The sequence below is a fragment of the Alternaria metachromatica genome (genome assembly GCF_023757995.1).
Source record: "Alternaria metachromatica strain BMP 0045 chromosome Unknown scaffold_7, whole genome shotgun sequence".
Lineage (NCBI taxonomy): Eukaryota > Fungi > Ascomycota > Dothideomycetes > Pleosporales > Pleosporaceae > Alternaria > Alternaria metachromatica.
In genome coordinates, this window is record NW_026055498.1 from 930,750 (window position 1) to 945,743 (window position 14,994).

The 14,994-nt window shown below is 53.0% G+C and overlaps 6 protein-coding genes across 6 annotated transcripts; 5 read left to right on the forward strand and 1 right to left on the reverse strand.

Annotated features, from left to right (window-relative positions):
- Nucleotides 1-244: 244 nt before the first annotated feature.
- Nucleotides 245-943, forward strand: J4E83_004308 (uncharacterized protein; the record flags this gene model as incomplete). The annotated part of the gene is made up of 3 exons (XM_049331237.1): nucleotides 245-569; nucleotides 617-755; nucleotides 805-943. 3 exons carry the CDS (start codon nucleotides 245-247, stop codon nucleotides 941-943), a joined length of 603 nt encoding a protein of 200 aa, XP_049189783.1.
- Nucleotides 944-1,546: 603 nt separating this feature from the next.
- J4E83_004309 (uncharacterized protein) lies at nucleotides 1,547-3,085 on the forward strand (the record flags this gene model as incomplete). The annotated part of the gene is made up of 6 exons (XM_049331238.1): nucleotides 1,547-1,614; nucleotides 1,666-1,752; nucleotides 1,798-2,001; nucleotides 2,055-2,586; nucleotides 2,646-2,679; nucleotides 2,739-3,085. 6 exons carry the CDS (start codon nucleotides 1,547-1,549, stop codon nucleotides 3,083-3,085), a joined length of 1,272 nt encoding a protein of 423 aa, XP_049189784.1.
- Nucleotides 3,086-6,797: 3,712 nt separating this feature from the next.
- On the forward strand, nucleotides 6,798-7,766 carry J4E83_004310 (uncharacterized protein; the record flags this gene model as incomplete). The annotated part of the gene is made up of 1 exon (XM_049331239.1): nucleotides 6,798-7,766. One exon carries the CDS (start codon nucleotides 6,798-6,800, stop codon nucleotides 7,764-7,766), a length of 969 nt encoding a protein of 322 aa, XP_049189785.1.
- A 423-nt stretch (nucleotides 7,767-8,189) lies between these two features.
- J4E83_004311 (uncharacterized protein) lies at nucleotides 8,190-9,666 on the reverse strand (the record flags this gene model as incomplete). Its single annotated transcript, XM_049331240.1, has 5 exons — nucleotides 8,190-8,861; nucleotides 8,917-9,101; nucleotides 9,151-9,373; nucleotides 9,424-9,453; nucleotides 9,508-9,666. 5 exons carry the CDS (start codon nucleotides 9,664-9,666, stop codon nucleotides 8,190-8,192), a joined length of 1,269 nt encoding a protein of 422 aa, XP_049189786.1.
- Nucleotides 9,667-12,076: 2,410 nt separating this feature from the next.
- J4E83_004312 (uncharacterized protein) lies at nucleotides 12,077-13,373 on the forward strand (the record flags this gene model as incomplete). The annotated part of the gene is made up of 2 exons (XM_049331241.1): nucleotides 12,077-12,779; nucleotides 12,835-13,373. The coding sequence occupies 2 exons, from the start codon at nucleotides 12,077-12,079 to the stop codon at nucleotides 13,371-13,373; spliced, it is 1,242 nt and encodes a 413-aa protein (XP_049189787.1).
- A 424-nt stretch (nucleotides 13,374-13,797) lies between these two features.
- J4E83_004313 (uncharacterized protein) lies at nucleotides 13,798-14,580 on the forward strand (the record flags this gene model as incomplete). The annotated part of the gene is made up of 1 exon (XM_049331242.1): nucleotides 13,798-14,580. One exon carries the CDS (start codon nucleotides 13,798-13,800, stop codon nucleotides 14,578-14,580), a length of 783 nt encoding a protein of 260 aa, XP_049189788.1.
- Between the last annotated feature and the right edge of the window lie 414 nt (nucleotides 14,581-14,994).

Genomic DNA, 14,994 nt, shown 5'->3' on the forward strand with positions numbered 1-14,994 from the left:
ATGCTGTCGTCGACTTTTCGCGATACAGGAATGGCTTGGCGATGGGGTGCTGCAAAGTGTGGCCGTGCGTTGGACCAATTGGAACTAAGATGGCCCCGACCTTCGCCGCCGTCCTGGCATCGTGACCATCTTTACGCCGACTTAATTTCGACTTTTGGTTCTGATTTCGAGGGCAGTTCATGGCTGGACTGACTACGTTCGCCGTATACTATCCCTCGATATCTTGACATACATCACATCCACCATGGCTTGGAACTGGACGGCTGATTCGAAGCTCTGCTTCGTGACTACCGGAGCAACGGCGCCGTTCACCGAGCTTATTGAATCAGTGCTGAGTCCGACGTGTCTGGATTCACTACGCGAAGGCGGATTCACCCATCTCTTGGTCCAATACGGATCTGCCGAGGACGTGTACAAACAGTTCTCCAAACTCGCTTCAGCATACATACAGGAGACGACCCCGTCAAAAGGAGACCTCGTTATAGATGGTATAGATTTCAATCCGGACGGACTGAAAACCCAGTTCCAGTTGGTGCAGCGGTCGAAAGGCTTGGTCATCTCACATGCTGGTACTGCACAGTCGCTTCATTTGATTGATTCATCTGACGACGCATAGGATCGGGTTCTATCCTCGAAGCACTTCGCTATCAGATTCCACTTATTGTCGTGCCCAATACTGGATTATTGGATAACCACCAGGAGGAGCTCGCTGTTGCAATGGAACGGAACAATTACCTCGTTCGTGGGGATGTAAAGTACGACTGTGCTTTAGACTGGTGGTAGCATGAACTGACAGATCGTTAGGAATCTTGCGCCTGCGATCAAGAAGTCAGACGAGTTCCGACTGAAGATGTCGCAGTTTCCACCTATGACGAGTGGGAAGCATCGTGAGACTAAGAGCTTCGCGGCGATCATGGACGAGACGACGGGTTATATGGATTGATGCATCCTGCATCAGCACCTCTTCGACTTGTGTTCGCGCAAGAACTCGATTTTGAGGAGACTTGTGCAGTCACCCGACGCTTGAGAGAAGGCCTCGACGTTCGGCATACATTATGTCTTGGATACTCAGTTCTCCATTAACAGGACTTTCAGTCTGAATACGGTACAAGAAGAAGCAGATATATGTCACTATCTCAAGGAATGACATTGTCGCACTAGGGTACTATGTCGCTCCTGCAACGCAAGGATACGGCAGGATGTACCATAAGGACCAGGTGGACACGGTTGGAAACTGCGTCACCTGTCACTTCCATTGGGTCACGGCGTGGAACCGAGAATGGTCGCTCCGGGTGTCTGTTGTGGTAGTCGCTTCCTATCCGCGCTGCATGCGGGTTTGCGACTGCCCGGTATTTCACTGTATACGTATCTACGACGTTTGTACCTGAGCTTTATAGATACTACCCGCAAGGTTGTACTAATTTCTTCACTCTTTCACTTTCAAAACACCACTTGGTCTTTTCGTTCGACCATCTTTCTCTACTTTACTGCACCTCGACATTCGGGCACAGATACAGCAAACAATCCAATCCACACCCATTCCAGCATGCGTACGCAGTCCTTCATCACAACGCTGCTGGCAGCTGTGGCCTCCGTTGTAGCAGCCGCACCTAGGTGAGCACCCTTCCGTACAAGCCCAGTCTCATAGGCTTACTGGATCTGTAGTACCCTTCACGGCCGAAGCGTCGCCTTTGACTGGGGTACCGAGAAAGTGCGAGGCGTTAACATTGGCGGTTGGCTCGTCGTGGAGCCGTAAGCAAACCCGCGCCCATTGTTTGCCTCGCCTGACAGACTCAGATTCATCACACCATCCATCTTCGAGAAGTACGACTCAGAAGAATGGCCAGTCTTTGACGAATGGACGCTTTGCGAGCGACTGGGCTACGATGCTTGTGCCGATGTACTGAAGCAACATTGGGATAACTTCGTCTCATTGGACGACTTCTGGAAGATCAAGAATTCCGGCTTCAACGTCGTGCGCATTCCCGTCGGTTACTGGAGGTGAGGCTTCCTACAATTCCATCATGCAACCTCACTGACGGCACACCTCATAGCTATGTGGAGCCCTGGGGCCCTTACATCGCCGGTGCCGCTCCCTACCTCGACGCCGCAATCGACTGGGCGCGCCAAACCGGTCTCAAGATCATCATCGACCTCCACGGCGCACCCAAATCCCAGAACGGCTTTGATCACAGTGGCCACACAGCATCTTGGCCATCCTGGGGCGACGCCGAGAGTCTGAGCCATACACACGCTGCACTCAGCGTGATCTCACAAAAGTACGCCAAACCAGAGATGCAAGACGTCGTGATCGCCATCCAATTCCTCAACGAGCCTTTCCTACTGAAGCTCGATCGCGAGATGGTCAAACAGTTCTACAACGACGCGTATTGGAGTCTACGGGATATCAGCGACACACCCGCCATGATGCACGATGGTTTCGAGAACCCATCTTGGCTGAACGGCTTCCTGACTACCAAGGATGGTGCGAGCAATGTGATTGTCGATCATCATGAGTACCAGATCTTCGGCGATGGTGCGAACAGCATGTCCATCGACCAACACATCGCTCTTGCGTGCAACTCTGTATGTCACAGGCTCTCTGCCATCGCACCGGTAATCATCTACTAACCCCTGCCTTCCAGGTCACCAACTACGACAGCTCCGACAAATGGACCAGTAAGCCCCGCCCACCCCCTCCCATCTCATCCCATCCTTACACTAACACCCCACCCCAGTCGTAGGCGAATGGTCCGGCGCCTTCACAGACTGCGCCCCGCACCTCAACGGCTTCCACCTAGGCTCCCGCATGGAAGGCAGTTTCCCCGGCTCCTACTACATCGACACCTGCGCCGGCAAATCCGGTCCTGTCTCTCTGTGGTCTCAAGACTGGAAGAACAGCGTACGTCGCTACATCGAAGTTCAACTCGATGCGTATGAGGCCAAGACCAAAGGTTGGATCTTTTGGAACTTCAAGACTGAGGGAGGGGCGGGCGAGTGGGATCTGTTTCAGTTGATTGATGGGGGTGTTTTTCCGCAGCCGTTGGAGAGTAGGTGGTTTGAGAGGGCTTGTGATAACTTCTGAGGTGTAGTGGTGTGGGATGGGAGACGGGTGTAATGTTGTGGGAGACGGGTGATGGGGTATGACGTGGTACTTGTGTATGGGTATGTGGCATCTTAGTGGGTATGTACTGACATCGCATGTTGATATGAAAAGTCGTTCGGATATCACTCCCGTCTTCTCTTGATACGTCACCCCTTTCCCGCACTCTCGTGATATTCTTTTACTAATTGTCGGAACATGGGTAACGCCTCAATGTACTCGTATACTAATCACGCATTTACTAGGACCAGCCATGTGTTCACGCCAGCTCCGCGATATAAATCCTGCTCGAGATCTCCACCACAAAAAGACCGTATCCCGCCATCCATTTTCCTTATTATATATATCTTTACATGCGTCCAGATATAATGGTTGCAAGACATGGTCTGCCCTGTTAGTTTTGTCGACTACTGCTACGAAACCAATGGCTTCTGTCGGCACCACCTGCAACCCTATATATATTTAACGCCATGACCAGAATTGTGCCATGCAATTCCGATTGGCACTCCCTCATCTTCGTTGCGAGATAGTCTGCATCCGACAACCCTGATGTACTTGGGCCAGTGCCATTTGTATGGCATCCTAGCATCCAGGTGGTTGCGCCATGGAGCGATTTCACGAGGTACGACTGTGTGGAGGGACCTTTGCACGACGTGCATCCAATCGAGGGTTCGTTGTTTCTTCTGTTCTACAAAAAAGTCGATTGAGCTGACAGCAATAGGTTTCCCGAGCTGAGCGCGGTTTCTCCGTACCACTCGATGTATACTGCGCGAAAAAGCGAAACGGCTCACGATGACATGTCTCGCGGACAGACACTCTGTCGCGTTTTACTCTGCGCGTCGCTCCAATATATATATACACCCGGATTCCAGTGCATTCGCCTATTGGCTCATGTTGCGGAACGCTGCTCGCATCGTCACTCGATAGCTGGAGGATTTTCCTGTCATTCAATTCACCAGTTGAATGGACTGTTCACGCCGTCAGCCAAGATCCTGGATCGACAGCCGACAGTCTTGACGTTCCTCCACGATGCGGTGCGTGCTGTCGTGGGCTCCGCCATTACACCAGATGAAGTTATAGAGGGGACTTAGGAATATAGCTACGAAGACGTCGAGGTTGAGAATGCGGGAGGAGACTATGTCTTGTATAGTTCTCCTTCATTATATATACGCGCACTCACAGTTCGAGCTCCGCGCTGCACGACTGTGTGCGAAAGCCGGTACGTATACCCATTCTATTCGATCGCTCGCGGATGGAAACCATGTTGGGCTTGTACGTTGAAAAGCGAAGACAACTGACACCTACCCAGATCATACGGGTATCGGCTCCACGATACAGAATGTACCGTTGAGGCGTGCAGTGCTGGGTTCACTGGGAAGACGTGCCTCAATGGCCACCATTGGATGATCTGTCCGTCGTGCGCGACTCGCCAACGAAAGGTCACGATGTTGAGCACCAGGCGGCAGAATATATACACCTGACAAGTGTCCTTCGCGATTACAGTCCTGCGATTCGCGAGGAGAACACACCGCATGATTGACCGTGGACTTTTCCTCGCCCACTGGCATTACGACAACACAGCGACGAGGCGCACACGATTGCCGCATCACTCAGCCATCCCAAACACCAGTATAGTCTCAAATGCAAAGATCGCAACGAGAGACTTGCTTCAAAACCGCATACCCGACGCGTGCATTCCTCATCACTCCATTACGAGAACAATATGCAAGTCCAACGCGCAAACTTTGCGCGCAAGAAAAGTTCATCCTGCAAGGAGAAGTTTCTGATACACAACCCTGCTGCGATCACAAAGTCCAGAACCGCACATCGTCATTTTCTCCTCTCCGCACACCCGTCATTTACTATTTTTGCGCCGTGCGCACCGGAAGACGTGGGCTTCCCCGCTCGCCTCGAGCACCACGGCCCTCCTCCTTTGTCCGTATTGCGTGTCTATGTTGCGTGCTCGGATCTCCCGAATCTTATCGGACAGACGCTCGGAGAGGAGGGTTGATGGCGCATGTGAAGTTTTGCTAGATAGAAAGGTAATCCAACAGTTTAAAGTGTACGGAATTCCGTACTGAAGACGCGCAGCGAATAGAGGTCGCTCCCACTGCCGCACATGCTGACGTGAAGTACCGAGCCAATTGCCTCGGTTTCCACGGAATCTTAGGCGTTTAGTGCTGATTGCCGGTGCCGCGCTCGCTAGTTAGGGCCTGGGAACTGCAGCAACCAGCACAACGGTTTTGCGCCAAGGACTGGGTACCAATCTTGGGCTGTCACTGGGCAATGCGTGGTCTTCATCCCTTCTTTTTTGATTCCAAGGCTGGGAGTCGATCTGCGTGGCCCTGTCTGGGAAACCAGATGCACAGACTGAGGTTGCGATCGCATCGTGCAACTTATAAGGCGGTGGTCAGAGAGCGTTGTGTTCGCCCCGTAACGCGTCCTGACTTCTTGGGCACGAACGTCGGCAGGAGGAGCCTAACGCCTTTGGGACATGGCTCTTGGGCACCGGCCGGCTAGTGCTACTGACATGCACCGAACCACGGTCAAAAATTTCGAGTCTGTCATCAAAGTTCATCAGCGTGCTGTGCGCATATTCAACAAGCAGGTTGATGCTGGATTTCGATGATGACCTTGCTTCACGGGCCAAACCTTGGGCTGCTGGATGAGCTCCCCAATGTGCGACTTGCGAAGTACCTCCTGTCTAGCAATAAAGACGACTTTCACATGACGTCTGGTCCACGTCCACGACCCGCATCGTTCATGCAAGGACAAGACTCCGTGGGGTCCTCGGCAGCTGCGTAATGCAGACGAAACGTGGGAGCACAGACGAAAAGTAATGGGAAACCTCGAAAATACGGTGCGAAATCAAAGTGTCAAAAAGCTGTTATGCTGGATTTTAGAGTTTCGGACCGGTTTACGTCGCTTTGTTTGGCAAGCCTCAACAGCCCAAGGCGCCTCATTACCAACGGCTTTAACGCGAGCGCTCTGGGAAATTGAGCACATGTCATCGGATCGTAGTGGGAGTGTGTTCTGGACCTGCTCGCTAATGACTTACTCCACATTATTCTCCGACACATCCCAGCGATCATGTTTCGCATCACATGGGATGCCTTGGGTACTGATGGCTTCTGTCGTGAAGTGACGAGTATCGCAGCTGTCTCTATGGAAACGTTCGTGCATGGACGGAGTTCACTGACATCTGCAATATGCACTCCAACGGCTTTCTGAATGGTGAACCAGTCTTTCATTCTTTGGTGTGCATGTAGCTAAGGCATAGGCGAAAAACAGACCCCGGTCCTCGTCTTTCTGAGGTCATCGGATGCGAGTCCGAACCACAACATCGCCCCGCCTCAGCAGCATTGAGCCAATGAGGCGCTTTGCCGGACAGTCGCTGGACTATTGACCGAACGGCTCTGCATGGATCAACCGTTTTTCTGGCGTATTACGAAGATCGCCCCGCCTTGCTTTGCGACTGTTAGCGGGGCCGGAGGGACGCGCAGCTGTGTTTCCCAGTTTCAGCTGTATTTGTATCCCGTGGCGCCCGTGGTCAACACAACAACAACAATCGCAAAAAAGCAACTAGCATGCCCCTATCAACATAAACACCCCCGTGCGAACACCTCCTGAAACATTGAACTCTCTTCGGACCCAGGAATCGAACTCAATCGAAATCAATCGACTCTCTGCCAGGATGTCGACTACCATTGGCGTGCCGTACGACGACCTTCGTCCGCATGTGCTGCGACAGAAGAAGTCGTTCTTCCAACGGCTGAACGAAACTCACGACCAGCTCCTTTCGCACATGCGGTCGTTGAAAGAGGATCCGGTGCTTTCGGTCAAGCAATCTGCGGAACGCACGAGGGCTTCATCGACAACATCGCTCACATCAGTGCCGGAGTCAGATCGGGAAAGCTCCCAGGACACGACCCGATGCACCGAATTCGACCTCGAGACCCCGATATCCAGCGGCTTCCTGTCCCCGCCCATCTCACCCGTCGAAGGCAGCTTCTTCCCCATCCAGCAATTCCTCATGCCCATGGACCGCAAGCCCAGCAAGGAATTCATCCAAGGCATGCAAGGCTACGTGCACTGGAAGCAAGCAACCTACGAGTCCACGCTCAGCCCACCCATCTCCCCACCCCAAACACCGCAAAGCAGCTACTCCTGGAGCTCCTCAAGAAGCACCCGCAGCGAGATGTCCGACGAGGAGATGGACGACTGGCTCGACCGGCCCATGGACGCAGACGTGCATCGCTTCCGCAAGATCTCCGCCTCTTCGCTGGAAGAATCGTCTGACTCCGACAACGACGACGAGAAAAAGATCCACGTCATCCAAGAGCAACCAGAAGACGAAGACGACAGCGCGTCCCGCGAAGAACGCCAGCACATCTCCGCTATGTGGCGTGAGACGTGGTGCATGCGCGACTCGCAGGCTGATATCTCGTTTGAAGACCAGATCGGCGAGATTGCGCCTGAAGCAACGCTGAAGGCTTCGCCGAGGTCGAACAAATCCAGGAACCGCGAGTCTAGGTTACTGTCGTTACCGGATGGAGTGCTCCGCAACATTGCTCTTCATGTGCCGCAGGAGCATGCGCAGCCTTTTCGGTTGAGCTGCTCGAAGTTCGATTCCCTTGTTCAAACACCACTGTGCTCTACTTGAGCCAATTCAGCAACTTTCCTTTGTCATCTTTGTCATCGCGTCCGACGTTTGTCGAGATTGCAGTTATATACACCGCCCCGAATAGGGAGCTAGAGAGAAGCCGCGAGGCACCATTGCATTACCGCATTTCATTATCTTGAGCAGTTTGAGTTCTTGGCGGACGAGTATCAAGTCGGAGACGGCGGGCCTGCCAATCTGCATACTGCGTCGAACGAAGACAGCACCGAGTGATGCTGCCATCGACGCAAGAGATTGGCTGGGCGGGTGAGATAGGAGTGTGGTGTTCAGATGGATATCATTGGATACATAATATTTATTAGTGTGAGCCATTAGACGAGAGTTGGGGTATACATTAGACGAGACAGAGACACAGAGAGAAACATAAGAAAGACATTACCATCACCACCAAACTTCGCTCTTGAGTCACACCATCTCCTTCGCTTGTGGTCTCTGATACGTCCTCCCGCTCTCGTAGATGTCGTTTGAATGCATCGACTCAGTCACATCTACTTTTGTCGTCACAGTGATGTTGCCCATCCCTCCACTTCCATGTGCTTTGTTGTGCAGCCTTGTATCGCTCTCCGTGCTTCCTCGTTCTCCGCTCGTTGAGCTTCCACCAGATGGACTCCTGCTTAGATCTCCAGTTTGCTTGTTCGCCGCATCGATTGTTGTGAGCATGTATGACTTGCCAGCAGCGCTATGACCTGCATACTCGCCGTCTGATGTCTTATTTGATGCGAGGGGACCGTAGCTTTTGACCGTAGAGCGTTGCTTTGTACCTTTTCCGTATGCATCTGAAAAGTACCGCGGTTGCGAGTTCTTGCGGGAGCCGCTGCCGTATGTGGATACGAGGATGGATCGAAAGAGTGGTTTAAGGCAGGGCAGGTTACCGGCGACGATACCGACGTTGCACTCGACGACGGTCCAGATGGTCATGTCGCGCGAGTCCCAGAGGAGGTCGCCTTCCCGCCCGTAATGAGGAAGGTAGGATAGTTTGACCAAAGCGGCGACTGTAGCAAATGTACCAAGGCCGAGGATGCAGATGAGGGACGCTTTGTGACGCCGGTTCATCTGGACGCCCCACAGCATAGGAATCTACATGGATGCATTAGCACAGTCAATGCAGTAGTCAGTATTCGGAAACACTCACAGGTATGCCCACTGAGAAGGCAATATCGGTGATGATGTTCAGTACGATGTTCAGGAAGCCGAGGGCTTGTCTCGTCTGGATGGTCCAGCATGTGCCTTTGGCGCTTTGATCCCACATGAGACTTAGGGGTTGGCACTGCGTGACGACTGTAAGAGCGCAGCCAATGGTGTAAACCGTCATGAATACTGGGACTGGTTAGCTGCGCATATTGCTATCAGAGAGTTATGCACTCACCCATGATGCCGATAATCAAGCGCCTGTATAACCGTCCGACCGCAATCCGAAGGAGAAAGAACCCCACAGAGACCTTGACGAAACATATGGCGAACAGGAAGATCGGCTGCGAAATGAGATTCAGCCTCAGAGCGGCTACGAAGTCTTCCTTCTTGATGTAGTCAATGTGTTTCCCTGCGCCCATATGAACCTGTGGTATAACAAGGCATTGTCCAGCAATGCACTGCAGAGTGTTAGCAGTGTACGGTAATCCCAAGAACAGTCGTTCCATACCAATGTCATAGCCAACAGCATCACATAGTCCTGATCGCACAAAGTCAGTGTTGTTCACCGATGCCTTGCCAGCGGAGTACTCACGTCCCAACCAACATTCCTGATCATCTTAACTCGGACATAGAACCTCGCAATCGTCGTGAGCACGGCCACGACGGTGACGGTTAGCGTGCTCGCGAGGATGGTAGGACCCTGATCTTCGTAGGGTCGCATTGGTGCCATGGCTGCGCCGCTTTGCTGCATTGTGGGAAGCACGTCAATTGAAGGTGAAGGATTCCAGATCACGCAAGTTTTTCGATGTTCCAGCAAGATGCTTGCACTATATGCAATATAGTACCAGCGAGCGGGAGTTCGCGACGACGTCAGGGGTTTCACATGGCGTACGTCTTGAGACCAGCAGCTCCTGTCTGCAAGACCTTAAACCGCCACACGGAAGGACGGAGAGAATACAGTTAACGCAAACCTTGTTTTCTGGCATCTGCGATCCATCACGCCGCGCAAGAGGTCGGGCTCATCGCATCTGGTACCGAGCCTGAACGACATGTGTTGGCGAGAAACCGTCTGGACTAGCCTCGCTACACCTGGAAGGAATGGTGGCTGTGGACGGCTGATTCGAGACGAAAGTATGGGTCTTTGCGTGGCAGACTGACAGGGCAGGAAATAGTATCCCTTGATCCAAGATTACCCCTGCAGACGCAGAGTCTCAAGTGCAGGGTCTTGGGCACGGCGCTGGTAGGGTAATCTAAGTGCGGTCCTAAAGAACCTCGGGAGTTGCGACGGCACTGGCGACGGCACTGAGCTGTGGCTGAACGCCCAGTGTAGCGGCACGTTCTGACAGTAGTGTATGAGTTGAATAGTCCTTGAAGCTGTTCTTCGTGCTACCATTCAGTGAACACGGATGACCCTACCCGCAAAAAGCAGACAAAGATCCGTAACTGCGTTACCGGCCACGTGGGTATGAAGCTGCCAAGGTAAGGCAGCGAAGGAGTACCCAAAGTGCCGCATGAACCTCACTCTAGAAATCGTTAAAGCGAGTGATGAAGAGCTAGAAGCTGCATGTCATACCGTTTACTGCACATCTTCGAAACTAAACCCACTGCACTGTGCTAGTCTAGAGCACGGGCCGGTGGAGAATGATTTCGTCAATACGGAGTACAACCGAGCATTGACAGGAGAAGAGAGAAGTCCGCAGACCAGATTGAGGACATTGATGGTATCAGGCCATGCAGAGAAGGGCCGTTGCGGGAAAGTAGACGTGAGCAGATCCCCCGGGCCGCGTAGGCTGTGCTTGGACACGTCGTCTGCCGGTAAGCTCGAGAACATGCTGACAACATATCGCAGTACCTCTACTGCAAACCGAGGCAAGACTGAGAGAGCTGAGAGATCGGCTAATATCTGCTGCGCTTGTCGCTTCCAGGCGCCTTGTAAGGAAGGTCGTAACAGACGGCACGCTTCCAGAGACTCGAAAGGTGGTGCGTAAGCCAATGACTGCGCCAGAATGGGGCCTCCCGTGCGGCTGCACGTTAGATTCGCAATCGAGATTAACCGGTAGCTTGGAAGCACTGGAGGCCTCACTGGCCTTGCGCTCGGTGTGAATATGGAGTGGAGGAAGCGGGACGGGGAGTCGGCAAGACGGATCTCATCCCTTAGCGTGGCCTAGCGCCATGGCATGATTGCGCCACCAATGTGCAGCGACATAGAATGCTTAGCAGTCTTCACCTAACTCGCACGATATCCGAGCAACCAGACCCGATGCAGGCTCCTGAATCATGGAAGGATCAGTACACTTTTCAGGGAATTTTCGTAAACCACATGGCTTGCCGCCAGGATGAATATTTCCTCTCCTGCACGTGGGCGGGTCGCGGCTCATTATGCAGGTCTCGGACGTGACGACCTGCAGACGTGGAATAGACTGGTATCAGGGCAGCCTCGGCAGGAAAAGATAGATGTACGGATATGACCGAGGTAGAGTTGTCGAACTACCTGTTGTATGGGTAACTAACGACCGCGGAGCTCACACATTACTCGCAGCCGGCATGATTCAGAATGCTGCGCGCCCATCATGTTCCCGCGCATCAACTTTGGGTCTTTATCCAAACGACGCTAGGCCCGTGGCCATCCGAAGACCGGGCAGCCTCGACCTGACACTATGGGTACATCGGCGCCATATGAGTTGTCCGGCAAGCTACTTCCGATCTTGCCATGCACATGTCGCCGAACGATGGCTCTTCGTATGGACTCGCTTGAGGATACGACCCGGTTCATAGGTAGCCCGCCAATCTAGCCTCAGGGTCCTTGCGCTCAGGGCATGAGTATAGTCGGAGATGGGTAGGCACAGGCTCCAGGCACCAGAAAATTATTGGCCCCACACGTGGCATCGCCTTACCTTGCTCCAATTCTTCGCCAGCAGACGGAGATAGCAAGACTAGATGCGGTGTACAGTACTGTTCCAGCAAGGTCGTGGTGGCTTCGGCATGTACTCGCCACCAACCCCGGCAGTGAGCATGGCAAGCTCAATCGGTAGCGGTGTATGGTCATCTCTTCGAGGTATATGTATGGGAGCGGCACGTTTTTCTTTTGCTCATCAGCACTCAGCTTCTCCTGCTAAACAAGCCACTTCCTGATCCATCAGTTCCATTGGTCAACAGACAACATGCGTTTCAACTCCCCCATCGCACTGGCCCTGCTCGCTGGAACTCTATCACACGCGCTACCAGCTCCACAAGATGCGCCGATAGACCCCTCTTCGCTACCAACTGCTCCCTCGAGCGATCCTTCTGTCGCCAGCGATCAACTTGAGCAATTGGCTCTGTTCGCTCAGCAACAAGTCGAGGAAGCACTTGCAGCAACTTCGTCCAAGCGAGCCGCTTGCACCTGGAACAATGTATCGGTACGCAAAGAATGGAGCGCCCTGACGAAGCCGGAACGCAAAGCCTACACCGATGCCGTACTCTGCCTCCAAAAGAAAAAGGCCAACACGCCTGCTTCACTCATCCCAGGAGCAAAGTCTCGCTTCGATGACTTTGTTGGCAACCACATTCTGAAGACCATGGAGATCCACTACACCGGTACCTTCTTGGCGTGGCACAGGTACTTCACCTGGCAGTACGAGCAAGCTCTCAAGAACGAGTGCGGCTACAAGGGCACTCAGCCTTATTGGGACTGGGCCAAGACTGCTGCTAGCGGTCTCGAGAAGTCGGCTATGCTCGACGGATCTGCCTCTTCCATGTCCGGTAATGGAAAGTTCATTCCCGGCCAGGGACAAGTTGTCATCGCAGGCAGGGGCGAACCATACATCTACATCCCCGCCGGTACCGGTGGTGGCTGTGTAACGAGCGGTCCATTCAAGGACATGAGTAAGTCCCCAATACAAATTCTAGATGTTTAGTCAGATACTAACAATCATCTCAGAGGTCAATCTCGGCCCAGTCGCTCTGAGCACAACCAACGGAACCGAGATCGCAAACGGCGACGGCCTCTCCTACAACCCCAGATGTCTGACGCGCGACTTAACCGACTACAGCAACAAGAAGTGGGCCAACGCGACCGCCATCGCCGACCTCATCATCAACAAGAAGGACATCTGGCAATTCGAGATGGTCATGCAAGGTGTACCAGGAACAGACAGTCTGGGTGTCCACGGCGGTGGTCACTACTCCATGGGCGGCGACCCCGGACGTGACTTCTTCGTCTCGCCCGGTGACCCGCTCTTCTACCTCCACCACGCTCAGATTGACAGGACTTGGTGGATCTGGCAGCAGCTCGACCGCAAGACGCGCACGAGCGAGGCTGGCGGTATCTCGGGTACTGGCACCTTCTTGAACATGCCTCCCTCGGCCAACACCACCTTTGACACGACTATCAACCTTGGCTATGCTGCGGATGGAACGGAGAGGATGGAGGATCTGATGAGCACGACTGAGGGACCTTTCTGCTACATCTACGTATAAGCTTGAATGACCGTTATGACACGCATCTGATTCGACTGTATATACAAAATAATTAGTAATTAGACATGAAACCAGCAAGTTTTGAAGAACCAGCCTAGCATCTACGGTGTGTTGTTCTTCGCATGTCCTCAGGTACATCCGTCGCAACTGCCGAGCCCCGATCCAGATCCACATCTTCACGATGACGTATACGTTCTAGAATTCTCGCACACCACGCAGCAGCATCCATCGCGTTTAAACTCCGATACCACCGAGACCTAGCTGTGATGGAGCTAACAGTAGTTATCGAGCCAGGGTAGAGATTGGCTGGTGGCGGCGTTGATGATGTTTCCATGATCGCTACAGCATCGCTATAAAGACGCGCATTCCCAGCCAAGCTTTCCATAGCTACCTATCAACGAAACACTTGAATCAAAACCACATCATGTCTCTCAAATACAACAAAGTCCTCGTCCTAGGCGCGACATCCGGCATCGGATGGGCGCTCGCCGAGAAGATCGTTCAGGACGGCAAACACGCCATCATCGTCGGCCGACGACAAGAAAAGCTCGACGAGTTCCAAAAGAAGCACGGCAGCGACAAAGTCTCGACATACGCCTTCGACATCACCAAGCTAGACGAGATCCCCAAGTTCGTCAAAGATGTAACCAGCGCGCACCCAGACCTAGACTCCATCTTCCTCAACTCGGGCATCCAGCGCGGTTTCGACTTCTCCAAGCCCGAGACCGTGGATTTGGATGTGCTAGAAATGGAGTTTAGGACAAACTACCTATCCTACATGCACCTCACCACAGCATTCATCCCCTTCCTGCAGAAACAAGAGAACGAAACGTCGCTCATCTACACAACCTCCGGCCTCGCCCTCATGCCCCTCCCCCGCTGTCCAAACTACTGCGCATCCAAAGCCGCACTACACCACATGATCCTCGTACTACGCCATCAATTGGGCAACGGACCGGGAAACATCAAAGTCATTGAGATCTTCCCGCCTGCGGTACAAACAGAGTTGCATGACGAGAAGCACCAGCCTGATATCAAGGATGGGGGTAATATTGGTATGCCGCTAGCGGAGTTTACGGAGGAGGCGTGGAAGGGGCTGGTGGAGGGGAAGGAACAGATTCCGGTGGGGTTTGTGGGCAAGGCGTTTGATGCGTTTGAGAATAAGAGGCAGGAGATGTATAGGCAGATTTTCTTGTCGGAGAAGTAGATGTCGAGGATTCAAGGGCTGGTATGTGGTTGAGGAAGCATGAATGGATGGATGGATGGCAGAGTGGGGCCTGTTGGTACCTAGAAATTCAAGCCACATTTGGACCCTGATGGGACGCGCAAGGAGATGTGTCGTTGAGAAAACCATCTTTTGCTATGAGCAAATGATCGCAAAAGAAACAATGCCATCAGATGCGTTCCTAGTAAGATCAATGGCTGTTTCATTCAATAAATAAAGTCGGGGCAGTTGCGCAGCCAACAGGCGCACAGCCCCAATGCGGCGCAGACGTTCCGAGTGGTGTGGTGCTAGGCGTGCTCCCGCCCGTATCAACTCCACCCCGTCTCACCAACTCCCGTCGCGCATTCTCTGACCGACTTCTCCTTACAATCTGCCTGAGCGTCTTTATATCACGGA